The 19,658-nt window shown below is 38.6% G+C and overlaps 2 protein-coding genes across 5 annotated transcripts in view; both read left to right on the top strand.

The window, feature by feature from the left end:
• The first annotated feature begins 2,138 nt into the window (after nt 1-2,138).
• On the top strand, nt 2,139-15,657 carry maea (macrophage erythroblast attacher, E3 ubiquitin ligase). 2 transcript variants are annotated; one of them, XM_079249650.1, is made up of 9 exons: nt 2,139-2,166; nt 8,180-8,362; nt 11,342-11,545; nt 11,789-11,911; nt 12,633-12,709; nt 12,811-12,919; nt 13,385-13,518; nt 13,796-13,991; nt 14,109-15,657. In XM_079249650.1, the coding sequence occupies exons 2-9, from the start codon at nt 8,255-8,257 to the stop codon at nt 14,202-14,204; spliced, it is 1,047 nt and encodes a 348-aa protein (XP_079105776.1). In that variant the 5' UTR covers nt 2,139-2,166; nt 8,180-8,254; the 3' UTR covers nt 14,205-15,657. The 2 variants fall into 2 exon arrangements, with proteins under 2 accessions (XP_079105776.1, XP_079105777.1); XM_079249651.1 differs by lacking the exon at nt 2,139-2,166 and adding an exon at nt 4,740-4,841.
• Nucleotides 15,658-16,589: 932 nt separating this feature from the next.
• Nucleotides 16,590-19,658, top strand: part of LOC306763601 (heterogeneous nuclear ribonucleoprotein A0-like) — a 3,448-nt gene continuing 379 nt past the window's right edge. The window contains exons 1-2 of one of the 3 annotated variants that reach the window (XM_079250451.1): nt 16,590-17,711; nt 19,091-19,192. In XM_079250451.1, coding sequence (XP_079106577.1) covers nt 16,638-17,534 — 897 coding nt within the window. In that variant the 5' untranslated portion in view covers nt 16,590-16,637 and the 3' untranslated portion in view covers nt 17,535-17,711; nt 19,091-19,192. Of the gene's footprint in view, nt 18,788-19,090; nt 19,266-19,658 lie in introns of those variants that run through there. The other 2 variants (XM_079250449.1, XM_079250450.1) reach the window with 2 other exon arrangements.

Raw genomic sequence — 19,658 nt, 5'->3', positions numbered from 1 at the left:
GTTGGTTTTTCCTTAGACTGAGTAACAAAAGTGACTTTTACCTATAAAATAATTTTGCACTTTTGCTTTATTTGGACATATTGTAGTTCTCTTTTTTTTTTCCATTGTACTGTACGGTACTAGCACAGTATGACTGGGTACATTATTCCCTATTAAGTTTTCTTTGCAGGTGCCATTGTCTCACTGTGTGTGTGTTTGTGTGTGTGGTGGGGGTGGGGGCAGCTGTTTCTCAATACCTACTGAGCCATTGTGCACGTTCAGAACAGACAGTTGTGTGATAAAGTAAAATGCAGTTGCTCAACGCTCCGGACTGCCTGTTGGTTTTTTTGTTTTTTTTTTAATCTCACTTACAAGTGAACTGCATCTAACTCGTGTGAGGTGTCACTCATTTCTAAAATACAAAATATGGAGCAGAAAAGTACAGTTTAAAAGATTTTGAAAAGCTGAAGGTAACTACAAATTAGTGGTAGCTTAGAAGCTCATTTGATCTTTTTATACATTCTAACCCTGCACAATGTTGCATTTTGGTCAACTTCGTCATTTTTAAAGTGCATTATAAATAAAGTCAGTCCAGCCAGCTTCCAGCGCAGCCGATCTCCTAATTACTAATCATTCACACATATTCCTCATTCATTCTGCAGCTTTATATGCAGCAGCTCTTCAGTCTGTCATTGACAGACCTTGTAACTGCTCGCAGTATTTTCCCTCTTTCCCTTCCCAGGCCCCGACTCATACACCTGCCCCAAAGATTGTTTAGTTGGCTTCATTCCCTGGTTCTGACCGCTGCTCGTTTCCTGGACTCCTCGGCTCGACATCCTGGCTTTTTTACCCCTTGCCTGTCTCACGGATCATCCCATATGCTGTCTCATCAACAGCTTGGCGAGATTTTTATTTAAAATCTTCTCTCTGTCTTGAAGCTTAACTTGAAGTCAGGTCAGTGGTTGCAGAAACTGTGAACAGAACTTCTCATTTGCTGTTTAACTTAATGAATAACTTGTACTTTTCTGTCCATTTTTCAACAATCCTTCAAGATCATGTTTGAGGCAAGAAAAAGCCACACTAAAGCATAAATTATGGTCAGATCAAAATATTTGCTTTAATAATTTGCTTTGGCATTAGGAGACTTGTTAAGGGTAATACAATTTGTTTTACTCCGTATGAACCCTGTGCTGGATGAAATAGCAATACTAAGGTAGATTCAGTATCTTACTGTAATAACCATGATATATTCAACTTAATCCATGTTCTGCAATAAGCTAATCACACCTCAAATGGATGGTAATACCAACAAGCATATGTACAAATCACATACAAAGCAAATACTACTACACAGTAACATTGCAAGTATATTTAATGCTTTGATTTCTTGAATTCAAACTGACAACATGGTGTGAAAAGTAAGTACTCAACTCAACTTCACTCCAACTATCTCTGACACCCACAAGAGCCAAATGTTCCCAGATGTTGGAGGAAATGTGTTGCATGTCTGATGCTTCTGAGGGGAAAGATGGTGTAGAGATACAGTATCAGACTGAGCACCAAGAGAAGTGATGGAGATAATATCTGATATAATGTCACATTTCTGCTGTTTTTAATCCAAACTTTGATCCCTTCCAGCATTTTATGTGTGGGGGAATATTTACACTCTGTCCTCTGCTTATCATTCTTTGCACAATGAGTCTTCCTTTTATTCAACTGTCCTCTACTTTCTTGCATCATTCCTCCTCCACTTCCACCTCCTCTCTGCCTTCTTCTCTCCTCCCTCCCCCTTTACCTGCTGCTGTTCTATCTCACCATTTTGTTTTCTGTCTTCTCGCTCCTGATTTCTCGCTCGGTCTCATTCACACTCCATCAACCCCACCCAACTCCACCTCCCATTCCACATTGCTGTATCTCTTTCACTCACTTTCCATCTTAGGGTCTTTCATCATACATCTCTACTCCTCCATAAACACACACACACACACACACACACACACAAACACACACTCTCTTTCTGTTCTCGCTGTAGTCACTGCAGCATGTCTAATGGCTCTGCTCCTTCTCAGCAGATCCACCACGCAAAGGCCAGATGAGCAGCAGCCCCAACTAACCCTTCCCAACCGACGGCATTATCAAGACTGACAGCCAACTAGACCTGGAGCTATCACCAACACACACACGCAAGTAATTACAAGAATACAAGCCAACACACGCTCAACAATACAAGCACAAACCATGCACTCTCACACAAGCAGTTCCAGGCAAAACAAATGCACTGCGATGCACATTGAAACAGATACACGTGATGTGGAATAACGCTGCTACAAACAGCCATGTGCACACACACACACACACAACAAAGGATGCCTGTATGTGCTCTCTCACACACACAAAACTAAATATGCTGGAGGTACAGATACACCCGTCACAAAGGCAGCAAACATGCACATGCAGGCACATAAAAACTCACATAGGCAGCAAAGAGAATTTATGGATGCAAACAGTGAGAGCTGCAGAACAATGTTGATGCACGACAGAGGAGAGAGAAGATACTCCAGAAAGTAGCAATCTTATCTACTGTAGGCGGAGAGGGCTCATGCAGGCGTGAAGAATGTAACAATCATGTGTAAAAGTGGGAGGGCGGGGAAAAAGAGAAAGGCAAGGAGGAAAAATAAGTGGCACAAAAATGAAGAGAATGGAGAACAGAGAAACTGAGAAGAGGGCTGGGGTGAAGAAGTAGAAGAGGAAAAATATAAGAAGATATAAATATAATATATATTTAGATAAGAAGATATAAGTATAAGTATCTAAGTAAAATATGAACAATCATTAATGATTATAGATGTGGATAATTTGCCACATAAACAAAATATGGTTTTATTCTAGCTTTTTCCCCTCCTTCATCTCCCATCTGCCTCTTCATGCAATAAAGAAGTGACCATCTAAGAATGATATATGGTTATTTATCTCATAAAGGACAAACCAGAATCTCATCCTAAATTTTTAGGCTTATTTACCTCATCCTTGGATGGGGTAAATTAGCCTAAAGGCCTCCATGATGTGCCAAAGTAAACTGACAGCAGTTTCAGCATCACATGAGGTAAGAGGCATCACATTGCAAAATGACAGAAATTAATCTGAACAATTAATCTGGCAGAATATTTATGAGAATCAAGCTATCTGATCTGGAAATTGAGATTGTTGCAGCAGAAGTAATAATTTATTTGCCAACATAATAACAATTATTGCTGTGATAGTTTACTGATTATCAGAAAAGAAGTAAATTATAATATTTTTGTTCATCGGGGAAACAAAAATTTGAGATAAAAATTAAATAAAATAAAAATATAACAGTATATTATTATAAGTTATACTGACTATTTCTCAGTTTCACATTTGTTTTATCCAGCAGGAAAAGCCCTATTGATCCAAAAGAAATTAACTAAACATCAGAGTTTGCATGGGCACAAATATTCTGAGCTTAAAAAAATATTTTTAATTTTTAACAATCTTCTTCTAATTAACCAAATGGTTATTCTGTTGAACGTTTAATATCTTACTTTTAATATCTGGCATATTAAATAGGACCTTTCACTGACCACTTTTAAAGCTCGTCTTAAAAACTATTTTTAGTTATCAGTTATTTTCCACTTAATTTAGTTTGGAACAGTCAGAAAACCTTTAGCACAGTCCGTGTTGAGGTGAAAACGCAGCCGCTGCTACAGGAAGTACTCAATACAGCAGTAGAGGCCCAAACACACGACGCAGCTTGCATCACTTTCCTCCATGGGGTCCACAGTTCCACTTTGTTCCAAAACTGTGAGGGGGTGGGCCATGCAGCAAATAGTTAGCCAATTGTAAGTGACCACAATTCTTGCTAGCCAATCAGATGGGGCCAGCTATGAATTTTGGCCAATAGCAATTTGTTAACTGCATCTGGGGGGCGGGTGCTCTCACTTACACAGGAAAAGAAATGTGAGCAAGAGACTGGTGCAGTCTATATTTAAAGCTGTTAATGATCTTAATATGTTATGTTCTTTGTGAGGTTATAAATACTTCATCACACTGGTCTGTGATTTTTGTTTTGTTTTTCTTTATGATTAAACCCAATAACAATAATATTAAATAATAATAATAATCATAAAATTTTTTCAGTATGTTATATGAGGATGCCCTCACATAGAATCGGGTGTGAAATAAATAATCACTACTGAGTAATTTGTGAGTAAAGGCTTGTTGCTGAAGTCTGGATTTATCTGTTCTTCTTGACAGAGTTTCTATTGTATGTAAATGTAACAAGTAAAACTCATTAAGGATTAAATTTATCTCTGCCTGTAATGAATTATCAGATGCAACAGTCATGGATAAATAGAAAACAGGCTGATGGATTAAATAATTTTGTTTGCTCACTTTTTCCATTGTGGCAATATCAAAGTGCAATGTAGTACTTTCATTTTATTTCCAATAACAAACAGCTAAAGGGGTTTAGGTCTGGATTTCCTTTTTTTTTTTAATGTTTTTTTTTTTTCTTCCTCTCTTTTTAAAAAATAGCTTTATGTTTAATGCGTGTCTTCTTGTCCACTAAAATTAGTGAATAGCCAATCCAATGACTAACACTAACCTATTTAGAAATCAGCTATGATAATTAATTGAATTTAAATGTGAAACAAAGCCGTCGACGCTGTCAGTCAGTACTGGCACCATGCCACCAGGTGGCGGTAGTGAGCGCTCGGCCCTTTCGGAGTTGACAGAAAAAACGCAAACAACCACAAGAAAACCACAAAACCAAGATGGCGGTGCAAGAGACAGCATCTCAACTGTCTATGGCTCTCAAAGTCCAAGAATATCCCACCCTTAAGGTAAACTAAAAGGAGACTGGTGTACATCGGTGGTTTAATGTTCGTGATGTCAGATTGCATGATACTTGCCGTGTTATTTCTGTAATATGTGGATTAGTAGTTCCTTGAATAGCGAGGACAGCGAACTTGACAGGGAGGCTACCGCTAGCTAAGCTAGCCTAGCCAGCTAGCTAGCGTATATTTAACGTAGATTTATAAAGACAAGATTTGGCATTTGGAAACACAAAAGTGTCCGGCGGTTTTTTCGCTGACTTTCCTCTGGTTGGATTGGTTTGTTTTAGTGAAGCTGAGCATGCCAGAAGACCTAAAAGTGTTAAGTGTTGCCCAGTTGTTGTTGACTAGAGAATCTGCAGTATGTTGTTAGAATACACACAAAGTTAACTTAAAGGGCTGTTGTCAGTGTTTGTCACTAGTTAGTGTTCACTTATATTAAAGCTATGCCACTGTTGTGTGTGTGTGTGTGTGTGTGTGTGTGTGTGTGTGTGTGTGTGTGTGTGTGTGTGTGTGTTTTTTTTTAAAACAAGAAAACTGTTCTTGTTTGTTCTGGTGTGATCTGTGTTGTGGGTAACATGACAGTCGGAGCCTGAAACAACATGGTTGCTCTTCGCTGCTGGAGCCGGGCAGGGCGTCAAAGAAATGACATGCAGACGTGATTGGCCTGCTAACGTTAGCTCGCTTTGCTGTGGTTAAACAAATGTTGGCCATCTTTGTATCCGGAAAACCCATAAAGCCTACTCGATCCGCGAAGTCTGGTTGTGAATTGTAATTGTAAGGGAGATATATCGCTGGAAATCGCCGGGGGGAGGAAAAGAGTCCGACGCTGTCAAGCGAGGAAGCAGTCCTGCGAGTTAGCGCAGTGTCATCAGACTGCTGTTGCCTCTGTGCACTTCAAAATGGCCAGTGAGAGCAATCACAGCCTGCTGCCGCACACACACGCACGGTTCCTCCTTTCCACATAACGTTACTGCGACACCGCTGCTAAAAGACGAGCTCAAACAAGCCCGTGCTGCTCCACGTTCAGCCGGCTCGGACAACCAGACAGCGTCGTCGTATTAAATAGGGTTGTAAGTACCCAATGCATCGATAGCTTTAATGTTTAAACTAATGGTGTAATGTTGCCGTGATTAATATAAAAGATGTTTCGTGTAGCTGCTGCATTCAGATATGTCCGTGTTTAAATGCATGGCCGGGTTGTGGGGATGTGTCTGCTGCAGTGAAATGATGGGCACCATTTTAAGACAGGGATGATGGTTATAATTGGCATCAAATGGAAGTCTACATCTGTTTGAAACTGTGTTGGTTACATGTGGAGCAGAATAATAATGTATCTGGGATGTCTGACACAGTGAGGAATGAGGATCTCCAACAAAATGCAATATATTGTGAAAATTATTCCAATGTGGATGTCAGATCAGTGCATCCTTGAATAACAAGGTAACAGTAATTATACACTTACATGCAGAAAAGGCTAGACTTTGTGTAATGACTAATTATCTATTTGGCTAATTGGTTCTTCTGTCGGTAATAACCTGCTTAGTGGTGCTATAATGTTGCTTTTTGAGGCCTGCTATAAATGACCTAAACAGTGCATTTACTGTTCTTGTTTTTAATGAGTAATTACCAGAAGTGGGATGGGCCTCTGTGTCTCTTTCAATAAAAACTCTTAAAAATCAAAACCAGAAATCATATTCATGAAATGTCAGACTGGCTCATCAGTCAACTGTCTCTAAACATGGGGTAAATGATGTTATAAAGGATATAACAGCCAGTAATATAGGAAAAAAACAAAAGTATTTAACTTCTTTTTTTTTTCTTAAAATGGCTTCTCTGAGAGGTTTAATGAAAATTAAATTAATTGCACGTCATGTGTTCACGTATGTGTGTGTGTGTGTGTGTGTGTGTGTGTATGTATGTATATATATATATATATATATATATATATATATATATATATATACTGCAAATATAAACTTTTCAATAATTCTTTTTGTATAAGCCAGCAATCTGTCATTAAACTCTGTTCAACTTTGTTTTAAATAGCTCATTGTTATCTTACCATAGATTAACTATATATGTTTGAAACATCTCCTTTAATCAAGTCTACCAGTGTTGGAAGGTTTAACATTGTATGCGTACTATGTGAAACGGGCCAAAGATTATATAATACACAATACACAGTGGCCTTTTAACAAATGTTTCTTATTAATATCCTAGTTATTGCATTTTGTAATAAATGTTTGGATTCCTGTTATTGTCAGCCATTAATATCTCTTGCTTCTCTCTTGTTTTCTGTGCTTTCATTCAGCACATTTTAGTGCAGCTTAATTCCCAACAGACTTGTTTTCATTTACATGATTTATTGTTTCCGTTACTGGATAAAATGGAACAAGTGTGAAACAGAGACCAATAACCAGCTGCATTACCTTTAAAAGGCCTAACTTAATTTGATAAAATGACCACAAACAGTTGCCAGTCTTTGTGTTTTGGCTTAATTTACATGTAAGTGATCAGTGAGTCAGAGATAAAGTTAGTTTACATTCATAGCTCAGTCTCATCAAATGAACTGAATGTGCTGCTGCCAATGTCTGAGCCTGGCAGGCAGAAAGAAAGATGTGTGAAGACAAGAAAGTCATTCAACATGGAGGGTTGCTCTGGTTACTCTTCAATGGAAGAGTTTCAGTAGCTTTTTCAAAGAGTTTCTTGAGTTATTTGCTAAATATGTAACAACAAAGTTATAACATTAAAAATAGGTAGGGGGATTTGAGAGAAGTTGATTGCTGGGAAAGGCTCCAGCTTCCCCGCGACCCTTATTTGAACAAGCGGGTTAATAAAATCACTGAGTTGAGAGAAGGTAAGGAAATCAAACACGGGCAAGCTTTTTAGAGCAGAGAGGTAATCTGAAGTAATGTAATATAACATGTAAATATATATGTCCTAAACTACCATTTAAAAAAGAAAACTGGATTTTCTTTGAATCTTGATATACAAGTCAGCTATAACATTACAGGTTAGATGTAAATTGCAAATGAAAATCCCCTCAGAATGGTAGAATTCCTAATTATAGTTGGTGACAGCAGATATTAGAAAATATCTGACCTGGAAACTGTATTGCTTATGTGTTTTATGTGGATTTCGAATGATAGACATAGATTATATCACATGTATAGCAGTAGAAAAGGCTATTTAGATGACAAAATATGTAGGTGATTCACTACACATTCCTAGTCTAAACAAATTAAACCTTTAACAGGATTTTATTTAGTTTGTAAAACTGTGCAGAGCTTCATTCTCCCTTTTTCTTTCACAGAGGTTCATACTGTATGAAATTTTCTTTTCAGGTGCCATATGAGACTCTGAACAAACGTTTCAGAGCAGCTCAGAAGAACATCGACCGGGAGACGAGTCACGTCACCATGGTGGTTGCAGAGCTGGAGAAGACACTGAGCAGCTTCCCGGTGGTCGATTCTGTTGTGTCGCTGCTGGATGGAGTGGTGGAGAAACTCAGTGCCCTAAAGAGAAAGGTGAGAGCGGCACATGGACAAATGGCCTTTTCAAATTGTTGGACAACTTCATGTATGTTTTGTGGAAGGTTAAAATTGAGATGGTATGAGTGGTTAGATGTTGTTTGACCCGAGCACAGTGGTTCCCAACATTTTTTTCCTGAAGGACCCCCTTCATACAAAAACCAAAAAGCTGTGAGCCCCCTGCCCTACATTGTTTAATGCTTTCATTAGCAACCCAGCAACCCTCCCACCACAAATGAGGCATTCTGGCTGACTCCTTTCCTTTGATATTACCAAATCTAAAGACACATTACTTAACTTTCTGAACTTAAAATGACTCATTTGATGGGACAGTGACTTCAGTTGTGAATTAGTGGAGCCGACAGTGCCCAGCAGCGTCCCAAGGCTGAGAAACAACATCATCATACAACTTTTTCATCCGGTATGCATGAAGCTCCAGCCAAGTTTCGCTTCACGCACTAGCAAAGGGATAAAAACACACAGGCTGTTCTGATCACTCCCCATGACTGATTCAGCAAAAAAATGCAACATTGTCAGAGAAAGAAAGGCAATAGAGACTAGATGAGACTGGTTTCTGCTGGCTGGAGAAAGCTCACAGTACAGATAGGATGCAAGATGGATGTCGAATTAGCCAAAGATATGGGGTGGCATCGGTGGGAAAATTAAAAAGTTATGAAGTGCATCTTAAAGGGAATTACAAACATATAGCTTTATCCCCCACCTTTCAAAATAAGGGAGAATCTTGTTGCATGTGGTTTTTGTCAGGAATGTTTCAATAAAAGGGTGCATGGTTAGTGTTCTTGGACTGTCAAAACACTACCTCCATTTGAATAAAACATCCACATAATAAAAAAAGAAAAAAATCTAAAGCAAGTGCACCTCAAAATTGTCTCTGTGTGGACTTGGCTTTTTAATGACACTGGCTCTGAACAGTCAAAGCCTTGGTCATTAACCCAGGTGAACCCAGGTTTGGAACAGCTGGCCATTTCAGGTTCAAGACTCAAGCTCTGTTCGTTTTGACTGTTTGTTGCTGTTTGCTTTGCTTCAGTTTAACTGCTCACATCATCGCTGCTTTGTCAAGGTCAAATTTGAACTTTTCTGTCTTTGATAGAAAATTGCCATTTTAGAGATGACACAAGGTATCAGAAAGCTAACATTGCTGTCCAGTGACGCCATGCCAGCTGTGTTTGAGATGGTTTAGAAGGGGCTCTATTGTGGTTGATTGTTGTTGCTGTTGGTTTTAAATTTTTTAACACCTGGCTCTGGTTAGACATGAAACTGGACTGAGAATACTAACATATTTGGGAACTGGCCCAATGTTTGTTGTTTTCATCAAAAATATACAAGTAACTGTTAATATATTAGCAGAAAAAGTGCAAAGAGTGCTTGCATTGAAGATGTTTTCTGACCTGATTTCATTCTACTGCACAGCTGTTACGAAAGCAGAGTTGCACTTTATTATCATATAAATAATTTTATATCTTCAGAAAAAAAAATACTGATCAGATCATGAGTAGCTAAAAAGTAGCTGAAATGGCCCTTTGTCTTTCTACACCTTTTCCATTACAAGAACTCACTTGTGTATTTGAACTAATAATGTCCTAGTCTCTAAAATGCCTCCCCAGTTTTCTACCTTGAAAGTAGTGCCAGATAAGTGAGGGAAGGCTGTAACAGACCTTCTGTACAACACCCTCCTGTGTAAGGCCATTGAAGTATCTGTAATATTCGGTTGTCCGTACTGCTTCCTCAGTATGTTTAAATTTTTTGTCATTTAGGTAAAATTTAGTCTCAAGTCTGTTTCATTGTTTACACAGACATTTGGATATGAAAACCTCCAAGAAAACAGTTTGTGTGCAGCTACAGCTACGTAAACGTCACCGAAAAAATTTATGTGCTTAACTATTTTAAAATAACATTTTCTTTGTTGAAAACCTACTAAACCTTTATAGAACACTACCGTTATTCTTTGATTTTTCTAATCATTGTGGCCAAAAGGAAAAATAAGAGCCCAGTATTTACCATTGATGATTACATAAAAAAAAAAAAAAAGGCAATAATTTTTGGGTGATCAGTTGTCGCCTAACATGCCATGAACGTGCCACATCTTATCATCAAAGGTCGTGCTTCAGCTGTGGCTCAAAAGCTACACTTTGTTCACTGTGAAAAGAAGCGCCTCACTGAGACGGTGGCTCTTTTGTTATGGTAAAACTGGGGCCATGGTGGGTTGTTTGTTAGGCAAGTTCTTCATGAAATGGTTTCAGAAATTACATTAAACATGTAATCAAAACAAACCTGTTCAGAGAATTATACACCTTTGTGTGATTTTATCATGGGTGTATATGTTTTTTGGGGAAGTCGGCATTGTTTTTAGTTATGTAGGAAGTGAACTACACCAACTTGTATGTATTGTAGGAGCATATATCCTTCCCAAGTACATCCGCTTGCTTGAACAGAGACCAAACAAGTGCATGACCTGAATAAATAAATGAAGTCCCAGTGAACGATTATATCTTCCTTTTCAAGGTTCTTTCTGCCCAAAAAAAAAAATGGAGGTTTTTATCTTGCAGGACACACTGTTCTAATTTTCAGATGCAAAAGTGAGAAGATAAGAACTTCTTACAGGAAGGAGATAGCCCTGATTTCAGTCTCTGCTCATAAAAGGTCAGACTGATCTACAGAAGCTAAATGGGGGTGATCAGTGTATTTCATTTGGTAAAGGAAATATAAGAAGTAAAGATGACATAATACAGAAGCATATGTTGTTTCAAGTTCACCAAGCACTTTTGGGTTTTGGATGAATGAATACAAAATGTTCTCCATGATAACACCGTTATATAACTCTGTTCCACAGAAGTGTTTATCAAGGATTTGGATTTGTTGTGTTGCTGTGCCTGCTCTGTTATAAGACCTACTGATTTAAGTGTTTTACATGCTGCAGATTCTGTTTTTTATTACTTCTATTTGTATTTCTTAAAGGCTGCAGAATCAATTCAAGCAGAAGATGAGAGCGCCAAGCTGTGTAAACGACGCATCGAGCACTTGAAGGAGCACAGTAGCGACCAGCCGGCTTCGGTCAACCTATGGAAGAAGAAACGCATGGATCGCATGATGGTGGAGCATCTGCTTCGCTGTGGCTACTACAACACAGCTGTAAAACTGGCCAGACAGAGTGGTATAGAGGTGATTGTTTCTGTGTGAATGTTCTCTCCTCTTAATGTTGTAACAAGTTAGTTGGAAATGGAGGCTGTGGATTTATGTGTCATGTATCGTTTATATGTCATGGAACATTTAGTTGTTCCTGAAATGACCAAAGCATGGTTACTTTGCATGCTTGTTTGAGCTCATGCTTCATGCATAGTTCAAATTTTGAAATTTCTTTCTTCTGATTCATGATTTTCTGCCTCATATATATTGTGTTCTCAGGATCTGGTCAACATTGAGATGTTCCTCACAGCAAAGGAGGTGGAGGAGTCTCTAGAGAGGCAGGAGACAGCCACTTGCTTGGCTTGGTGCCATGACAACAAGTCCCGCTTGCGCAAGATGAAGGTTAGTTTAAATATGAGTTCAAGTGATTAAGGTCAGCACTTAAGTGAGTGTTTCTATGGTTTCTATTTGTTTTGTCATTTTATTTTTGGTTTACCTATTTGTTGAGCCCTCATTTTAATTTTTTATTATTATTCAGAGGTCTTGTCCCACATGGTGAGAAAGTAATGCCAGTTTACAGATTGCAGATAAATTACAGATACAAATGTATTTCAATTCCTGCATTTGGTAAATAGTTTTTAGGCATCATCCTCTTTGTTTTCCACTGATTGTTGATTGTTATAATTACCTCAGTGTTTTAATTGTTGAACTCATTAAAACAAATCTGTATGGCATGTTTTTGCTTGCTGAATTTAATGGATTCATGTTTAGTCTAATTTATAAATTAGACTAAACATTCTTAGAAAGAATTTTCTTTCTAAAAGAGCAAAAAAAGTTTTAATCTTAAATCCTGACATTATCTTAATAAACACTAAAACAGTAACAATGAAGGCAATACATAATGGTCTTATAATCTGTATGTCTTTTATCATTTGTCTACCCTGCTGGAAATGGTCATCTTTAGTATTTTTGAATGCTCAAAGCCCTTTGTACTTACAAAACCAAATTACCGAGGCAAGATTTGCTTGAAATTGATTTTCCTGTCTGTTCTCCAGGTCATGGAGAGAAAATGTGCAGAAGTTTCAACATAACAACAACGTCTGTGTCTTTTTTTTTGTGGCAGAGTTGTCTGGAGTTTAGTCTGAGAATCCAGGAGTTCATTGAGCTCATCAGACAAAACAAGCGCATGGATGCAGTCAGGTACTTAACACAAACAACCAAAACACTACAATTCAACAAGAAGTTGCAGTTTCATATTTGCAGACAGTGACTGAGTTTGTGGGTCAATGTGTTTGCAACAGACATGCAAGGAAGCACTTCAGCCAAGCCGAAGGCGGGCAGTTGGATGAAGTTCGGCAGGTGATGGGTATGCTGGCCTTCCCATCAGACACACACATCTCCCCATATAAGGTAACTCCACTGGTCTTTTCGTAATGTGATAATATACATATGGCTAAATAGGTATTTTGTTAATCTGTTGCTAGCTGGCTTTCTTTTGTTATAAAGTTAATCACTTAGACTATTTTCTTGTTTTATTGTTGTCAAACCATAAGATTTCATTAACATAATTGTAGGACAATTAATTATTGAACAAATCACACTTTGTTAATATATTAATTATCCACTTTTTATTTTCATCTTTTACTATTAATGTGCATATGTTAATTATATTGTCCAATTATATTAGTGTTCAGTAAACTGACTCTGAATAGGGTCAGTTTGTGCTCTTAATATATTGATAGTGAGCGATGCAACAATAATACAAAAAACAGCTTTCTTTTTTTGCCAGTGGTCCAGCCTAAGTGTTGATGCAGCCATTTTAATGGAAGACCTTAATTCTTGCCTTTGTTTTTTGTTATTTCTGCTCTCTATCAGGATCTTTTGGATCCAGCCCGCTGGAAGATGCTGATCCAGCAGTTCCGATATGACAACTACAGACTGCACCAGCTGGGAAACAACTCTGTCTTCACCATCACCCTACAGGCCGGTCTGTCAGCCATCAAGACACCGTATCCTTTGTCCAGCCATGAAGCTCCTGCTGTCTGTCTCAAATTTCCAAATGCCATGAAAATGAGCTGGTTTCAAGAAATATTTTTACTTGAATAAATATTCAATATTTTGAGTTTTTAATAAAATGTTTGGGCGATATTTTGACCAATTTCTCAAACAATTAACATAACTTTCACTTTGACCTGTTTGTTTGTGGAGTGACCTGTTTGTTTCATTCCAGCATTATACAAGCAGAAACGTGTTGACTGAAATTGTGATCCTTGACACCCTTCTCAGACAATGCTACAAGGAGGATGGTACTTCCAAAAACCCAGACTGCCCAGTGTGCAGTAAATCTCTTAACAAACTGGCCCAGCCTCTACCTATGGCTCATTGTGCCAATTCCAGACTAGTCTGTAAGATCTCAGGGGAGGTCATGAATGAAAACAACCCTCCCATGATGTTGCCTAATGGATATGTCTATGGCTATAATGTGAGTATACTTTGAGTTGGACAGTCATAAAGAAACACCTTTTACTGTCAAAGTGCAGTGCACCTTTGAAGACAAAATTATGAAAAACAATTTTCTCTCCTTATTTTTCTCCTACAGTCTCTTCTTTCCATTCGCCAAGATGACAAAGTAGTGTGTCCCAGAACCAAAGAAGTTTTTGACTTCTCTCAGGCGGAGAAGGTCTACATCATGTGATCACTCAGATGGTTCTTCTTAGTGTTAACAAGATCAAATATGGCCTGTCGTCCATCCTCCTATGACCAGGCCGAGTCATAGCCACCAGTGAAACTGTGATCCAGTGCCCGTCCCCCCTCCGACTTGAAAAGCCCTCAATACCTCCCTCACGCCCATTCCACTAGATGATGAAATCTACCCACCACCCTCCCATTTCTTCCCCACAGAAAACTGGGCTCTTCCTATTTCAGACTCTGTTTTAGATGTGGCTAGAAGTTGTTTGATCAGATCCATTCAAGCACATGGACTATCAACATTTGCAGTATCTTAAAGGCCTTCACTCTTGGCAAATAGTCTAGACCGACGGGGTGAAACACAGCTAGATAGATGTTTGATTTTATTGCAACAAATAAAAATCTTGAGGTTACTTTGACTTTTCTTTTTACAAGTGGTTATCTTTTTGTTACTTAAATAATGTGTCTGAAAGATGTGCTCACTGTATTAACCAGACCAACACATGATATTTGGGCCTTTTGCAAAACAAACATGGCTGACTGGTTTCATCTCATTATGTGTTGCATGCTGTTGACATCATCTGTCCTTACAATCCATTTTTGGAGGTTGTTGGAGATTTATTTGTGACATACCTCTTTTAAACGACATGATTTACTTCATTTTGTACCCCATTTATGGAAATGAGTCTGGTTTTGGCTGCAATAGGCTCCTTTTCAAATGTAAATACTCAGAATTGATCATTCCTATGTGTAAATTAGGACATTTTGGGGACAACTAATGGCAAGAAAAAAAATGCTTTGTCTACTGGGCAGGTTTTTCTTGGGTTTTTATAAACCTGTAGCATCCTCAGATAATTGGCTTCTCTGGTCTAATTAATAAATTCTGGAAAGAGTCTGGTTTTACAATAGGTGATATTGATAACTAGGTAGCTTATAATATAAAAATACCTTAAGTTTTGCAAAAAGACAACCATCTCTGATGTGCTTTTTTTACTCACGAATAAACCATTTACCTTTGCGTGCTACCTTACTCTCAGTTAATACTAATACTGTTATTTCACAATGATGTCCAAGTTGTGTTTTGCCAGGTTAATTCTTACAGCTGTATTGCATGCAGTTATGTGCAGAAGCCTTCATTTGAGGCCTATTAAATGACCAATGTGGCAGAACACTATTGGGCCCTATTAGAGCAAAACTTGTGATGTGGATAAATGGAGCAAGAATTCACTCTACTGTGAAACACAAGTATTTATTAAATCTTACATAAAGAACCAACAAAAAAAAAAAAAAAAATCAATTTTGGGGTTTAACTTGGAGCAGTTTGCAGATTTTTTTTTTCTTTAATTGACATACCAAAAGCCTCCTCATTTGTGTCCATCAATCATTTGGAAGTGTATCTGTGAAGACAGAGACTATCATGTGTGTTTGTGTTGGTAGAATAGGAATGGGGATTGTTTCATGAGCAATATGCCTCATAAAGTTTTCAGTGAAACTTTGAGTCCAGTGTTTGATTTTTGTAGTATCTGTTCTGCTCACGTGGGTCTATAAAGTTCATTCAGGTGGGTGTGATATGTTAAACAAGTAGTAATTCTTGTTACATTGATTCCCCCGAAGAGTCGTCATGACCCTGAAACTAAATTGACTTTTTCTAAGGAAGCTGGCATTCGGGGTGGAACAGTTTAAGATAATAAATATTATTTAGTACAGTCTATATTTTTCTTTGAAACCGGGGGTTAATATATTCTTTGGTTCTTTGAGAGAATTGCAGTTTTAGGAAAAGGCCAAACCTGCTAAATTCTTGATTAGCATTTCATTAATTTAAAAAAAAAAAAAAAAAAATTCCAAAAGGATTAGATTTCAAAACTGTAAAATTAGTGAAGCAATGTAGACTTAAATTTAACAAAAAATGTTGCATCAGATTATTTTAAATTACATCGGAATAAATGGATATTTAAGATTTAATGGAAACAAGTCAATATTTGTTTCTCGTCAGATAATGAATCAATCTTTCATTAGTTTTTGGCATTTATGAACTTTGAAACAGTTGTGGCCAGATATGTAAAGTATTTTTAAATAGAATTTTATTTTTATGTGTAATTTTCGTGCTTGACTAAAAAGACATGTTCATCGAAACACTATTTACTTTTAAAAATCACAATGGACCAATTCTAAAGTGCATTACCATTTTGCAGTAAAAAGAGAGGCACATTTCTCTCGTTCTATAGATTTTAATGTGTTTTGTCTTAAACAATTTTTCGATGCTTTTCAACCGCGCGACGGTGCTTATTAAACGTATCTCAGACCAGGCGTGGTCAAACGTAAGATATTATGACGTCAGCGCGTCCTCTATAAATACAAGTGCCTTCCTCTTCCGCCGCCATCTTGAGGTAGGCGCATTGTCGAACTCGGATAACCGTGGTAGTCTTGCCATTTATCGAAAATGAGTGACCAGCTTTGCAAACTTTTTGTCGGTGGGCTGAACGTGGACACCGACGACGATGGCCTGCGCAAACATTTTGAGCAGTACGGTACGCTTACCGACTGTGTTGTTGTCGTAAACAAGCAGCTGCAGCGCTCTCGCTGCTTCGGCTTTGTGACCTACTCCACACCGGAGGAGGCCGACGCAGCCATGGCTGCTAGGCCGCACACCGTCGACGGCAACGCAGTCGAGGTGAAGCGAGCCGTCGCCAGAGAGGACGCCAACAAGCCCGAGGCTCTTGCTAAAGTTAAGAAAATCTTCGTCGGTGGCCTTAAAGACGACATCGAAGAAGACCATCTTTCCAACTACTTTTCCCAGTACGGCCAAGTGGAGAAGGCCGAAGTCATCTCGGAAAAGGAGACCGGAAAGAAACGGGGCTTCGGCTTCGTATACTTCACCGACCACGACGCGGCCGACAAGGCGGTTGTGGTCAAGTTTCATACGGTCAATGGACACAAAGTTGAGGTGAAGAAAGCCCTGACCAAACAAGAGATGCAGGCAGCCAGCAGGTCCGGGATGTCGCAGAGAGGCAGACCAGTCAGAGGCATGAGGGGAAATCAAAATGGCTACGGTGGCAGGGATTATGGCGGAAACTACAACTACGGAAATGGCGGAGGCTACAATTGTGGCGGCTACGGAGGATATGGTGGGCCCTATGGGGGTGGCTATGGTGATCAGGGAAGTGGCTATGGTGGCGGTAATGGCTACAACGACTTTGGCAGTGGCTACGGCCAGCATTCTTCTGGTTACGGTCCTATGAAGGGGCCTTTCGGCGGCCAGAGGAGCGCTGCTCCTTACTCCAGAGGCGGTGGCGGAGGTGGCTACCCCCGTGGGGGCTACGGCGGCGGAGGCTACTAAAGTGATTCTTCACAATAGCAAACAACCACCCCCATTCCCTGCCACAAGGTTCCCCTCCCCAGCCAGGATTTGGACGCAAAAAACTCAGTCACTGGGCGTCTGCCTTGAAACCCAACCATGGCAGAGATACAGACAGAGACCCCCTAATCATAACGAAGACCTCAAAAGCTCAAACAGGTAGGAAGGTCACTTCCCAGAACACCTGGTAGTACCGAGCAGCGGTGGTTGCCGTTCATCTAGGACACACAAAAATGAAGATTTACACTTAATATGATCCCCCTTTTTTTTATGTACCCACGCCACTGGCGTGCAGTTGTCGTTTAGAGTTGGATTTTCTTTTTTTCTTTTTCTTTTTAATTTGCGCTCATTCGTTGTTTATGAAAAATTTCGATGTAGGATTGTTTTGCTGATAAGTCTTGATTATTTTAATATTTGAATTTTAAGCAGTTGGATTCGATTTGTTTTCTGAAGCCAATTTAGTGTAAATTTTCAATGTACGAGGATGAGACAGCATGTTTTCTGTTTTCCATAGCCATGTTATATTATCAAATTGTATAATTACTTTGGTCATTCAGCAAAGGCGAAACCTGATGCCACAGGATCTAGCTTCCTTGTTTCCTTTCCCGTATTGTACTCCTCACGTTTAGTTATATAGCCTCAGTCTAAGTATTGTTCAGTTTCCATTACATGTAGCAATACCTAATGTATATTGTATACTTTCTTGTCTGGAGAACGAAACATTGTTGAAACGCTTTGGTATGCTTATGTATGTTCATTTTAAATAAAACTTTACACCACTTAGCTTAGTTATCTTACTTATTTAACCAGGCTTCCTCAAGTTTATCCACAGGTTTATAAGACTTCATCTTGTTGATCTTTAGTTACATGGCATCATTCCCAAAGTTTATTCCCAATATACTCAGGTGGGTGAAATGGTTTGTCTACCCACAGCCAATGCATGTAGGCTTTGTAGGGTGTGACCTTGTTTTTAAATTTATTTTTTAGATATTGCTCACAATTTTTTTTTTCTTTAACATTTTGAATACAAATATATGTGGACATGAGGGCGCTGATATTTATCTTTGATTATTCCTATATTTAGGTGTTCTTACTCGTATTCCAGTAGGCTATCCCAGCCAAAATAGCCGTAGCAGTTTGTTTGTAGGCTACATCAGGACCCTGTTGATTACCTGGGGTCGATTGTGATAGGAGTCTGAAATATCTCTTTAGGATATCCACATCCAGCCAACTAGGTATGTAAATCAACCTGTCTTCACTCTGTGTTGAACAATGTATGGAGTAACTTTTAGATGGTACAGTGTGCCATTTTTTAATCTTATCAGCTCAATGCGTTTCTTTATATAGCTAATCTTAAATTATAAGGAGGGGGTGGGTCTTTTTTAATTTGGTCTCTAATGAGCTGCAAGTGGGTGGAAAGAGGCACATTGTTTTGTTCCACAATTAAGACAAATGATGGAACAAATGGACAGGTGTCTCCTAGAATAAACTATAGGTTCTTGGTTTCTCATTCTTGTCTTTTTCCCCATCTCCTCCAGGTTGCATTGGTAACCTGGACACGAGAACATCACCCTGAAAATGATGGGGTGTGTCACCATGCAGACAAAGGACCGACAATTGGTTGTCACTCTCCCTTCCAGGTGAAGTTTTCAGTGAGGTTTTGATAAAATGTATATATTTTTTTGTAAATAAAAGTAGTTTACTGGTTGTGTGCAGCTTTTGCAAACTTTTTCTCAAAACAATGCAACACTCGTTTTACAGCACGTCACACCTAAATTATAAAGCAAAAGTAATTTTAAGTGGTTTCCACTGATGCAATGCCACAGGAGAGGTAATTTGTACCCAAGTAATTGTTTGGTTTTTTTTTTTGTCCTTTCTCTTTAACTTATATTTATCTTCAGATGTTTAAAACAATTATTTAAGATAAGGAATGGAAAAGCAGCATATTAAACAATTATTTTGTTTACATTAATTTGGATGAAAAGGGAAGATTAACTCTTACGTTAAAAGCAAAAAAAAACACTGGGTAGTAACTATATAGGCAGACTAACCTCTCCCTATAGAACATGGGAATGCCAGTCACTATGTAAAAATATGTAATTTGCC

Source organism: Telmatherina bonti (genome assembly GCF_933228915.1).
Source record: "Telmatherina bonti genome assembly, chromosome: 12".
Taxonomy (NCBI): Eukaryota; Metazoa; Chordata; class Actinopteri; order Atheriniformes; family Telmatherinidae; genus Telmatherina; species Telmatherina bonti.
This window is presented reverse-complemented; position numbering and strand designations above follow the sequence as displayed.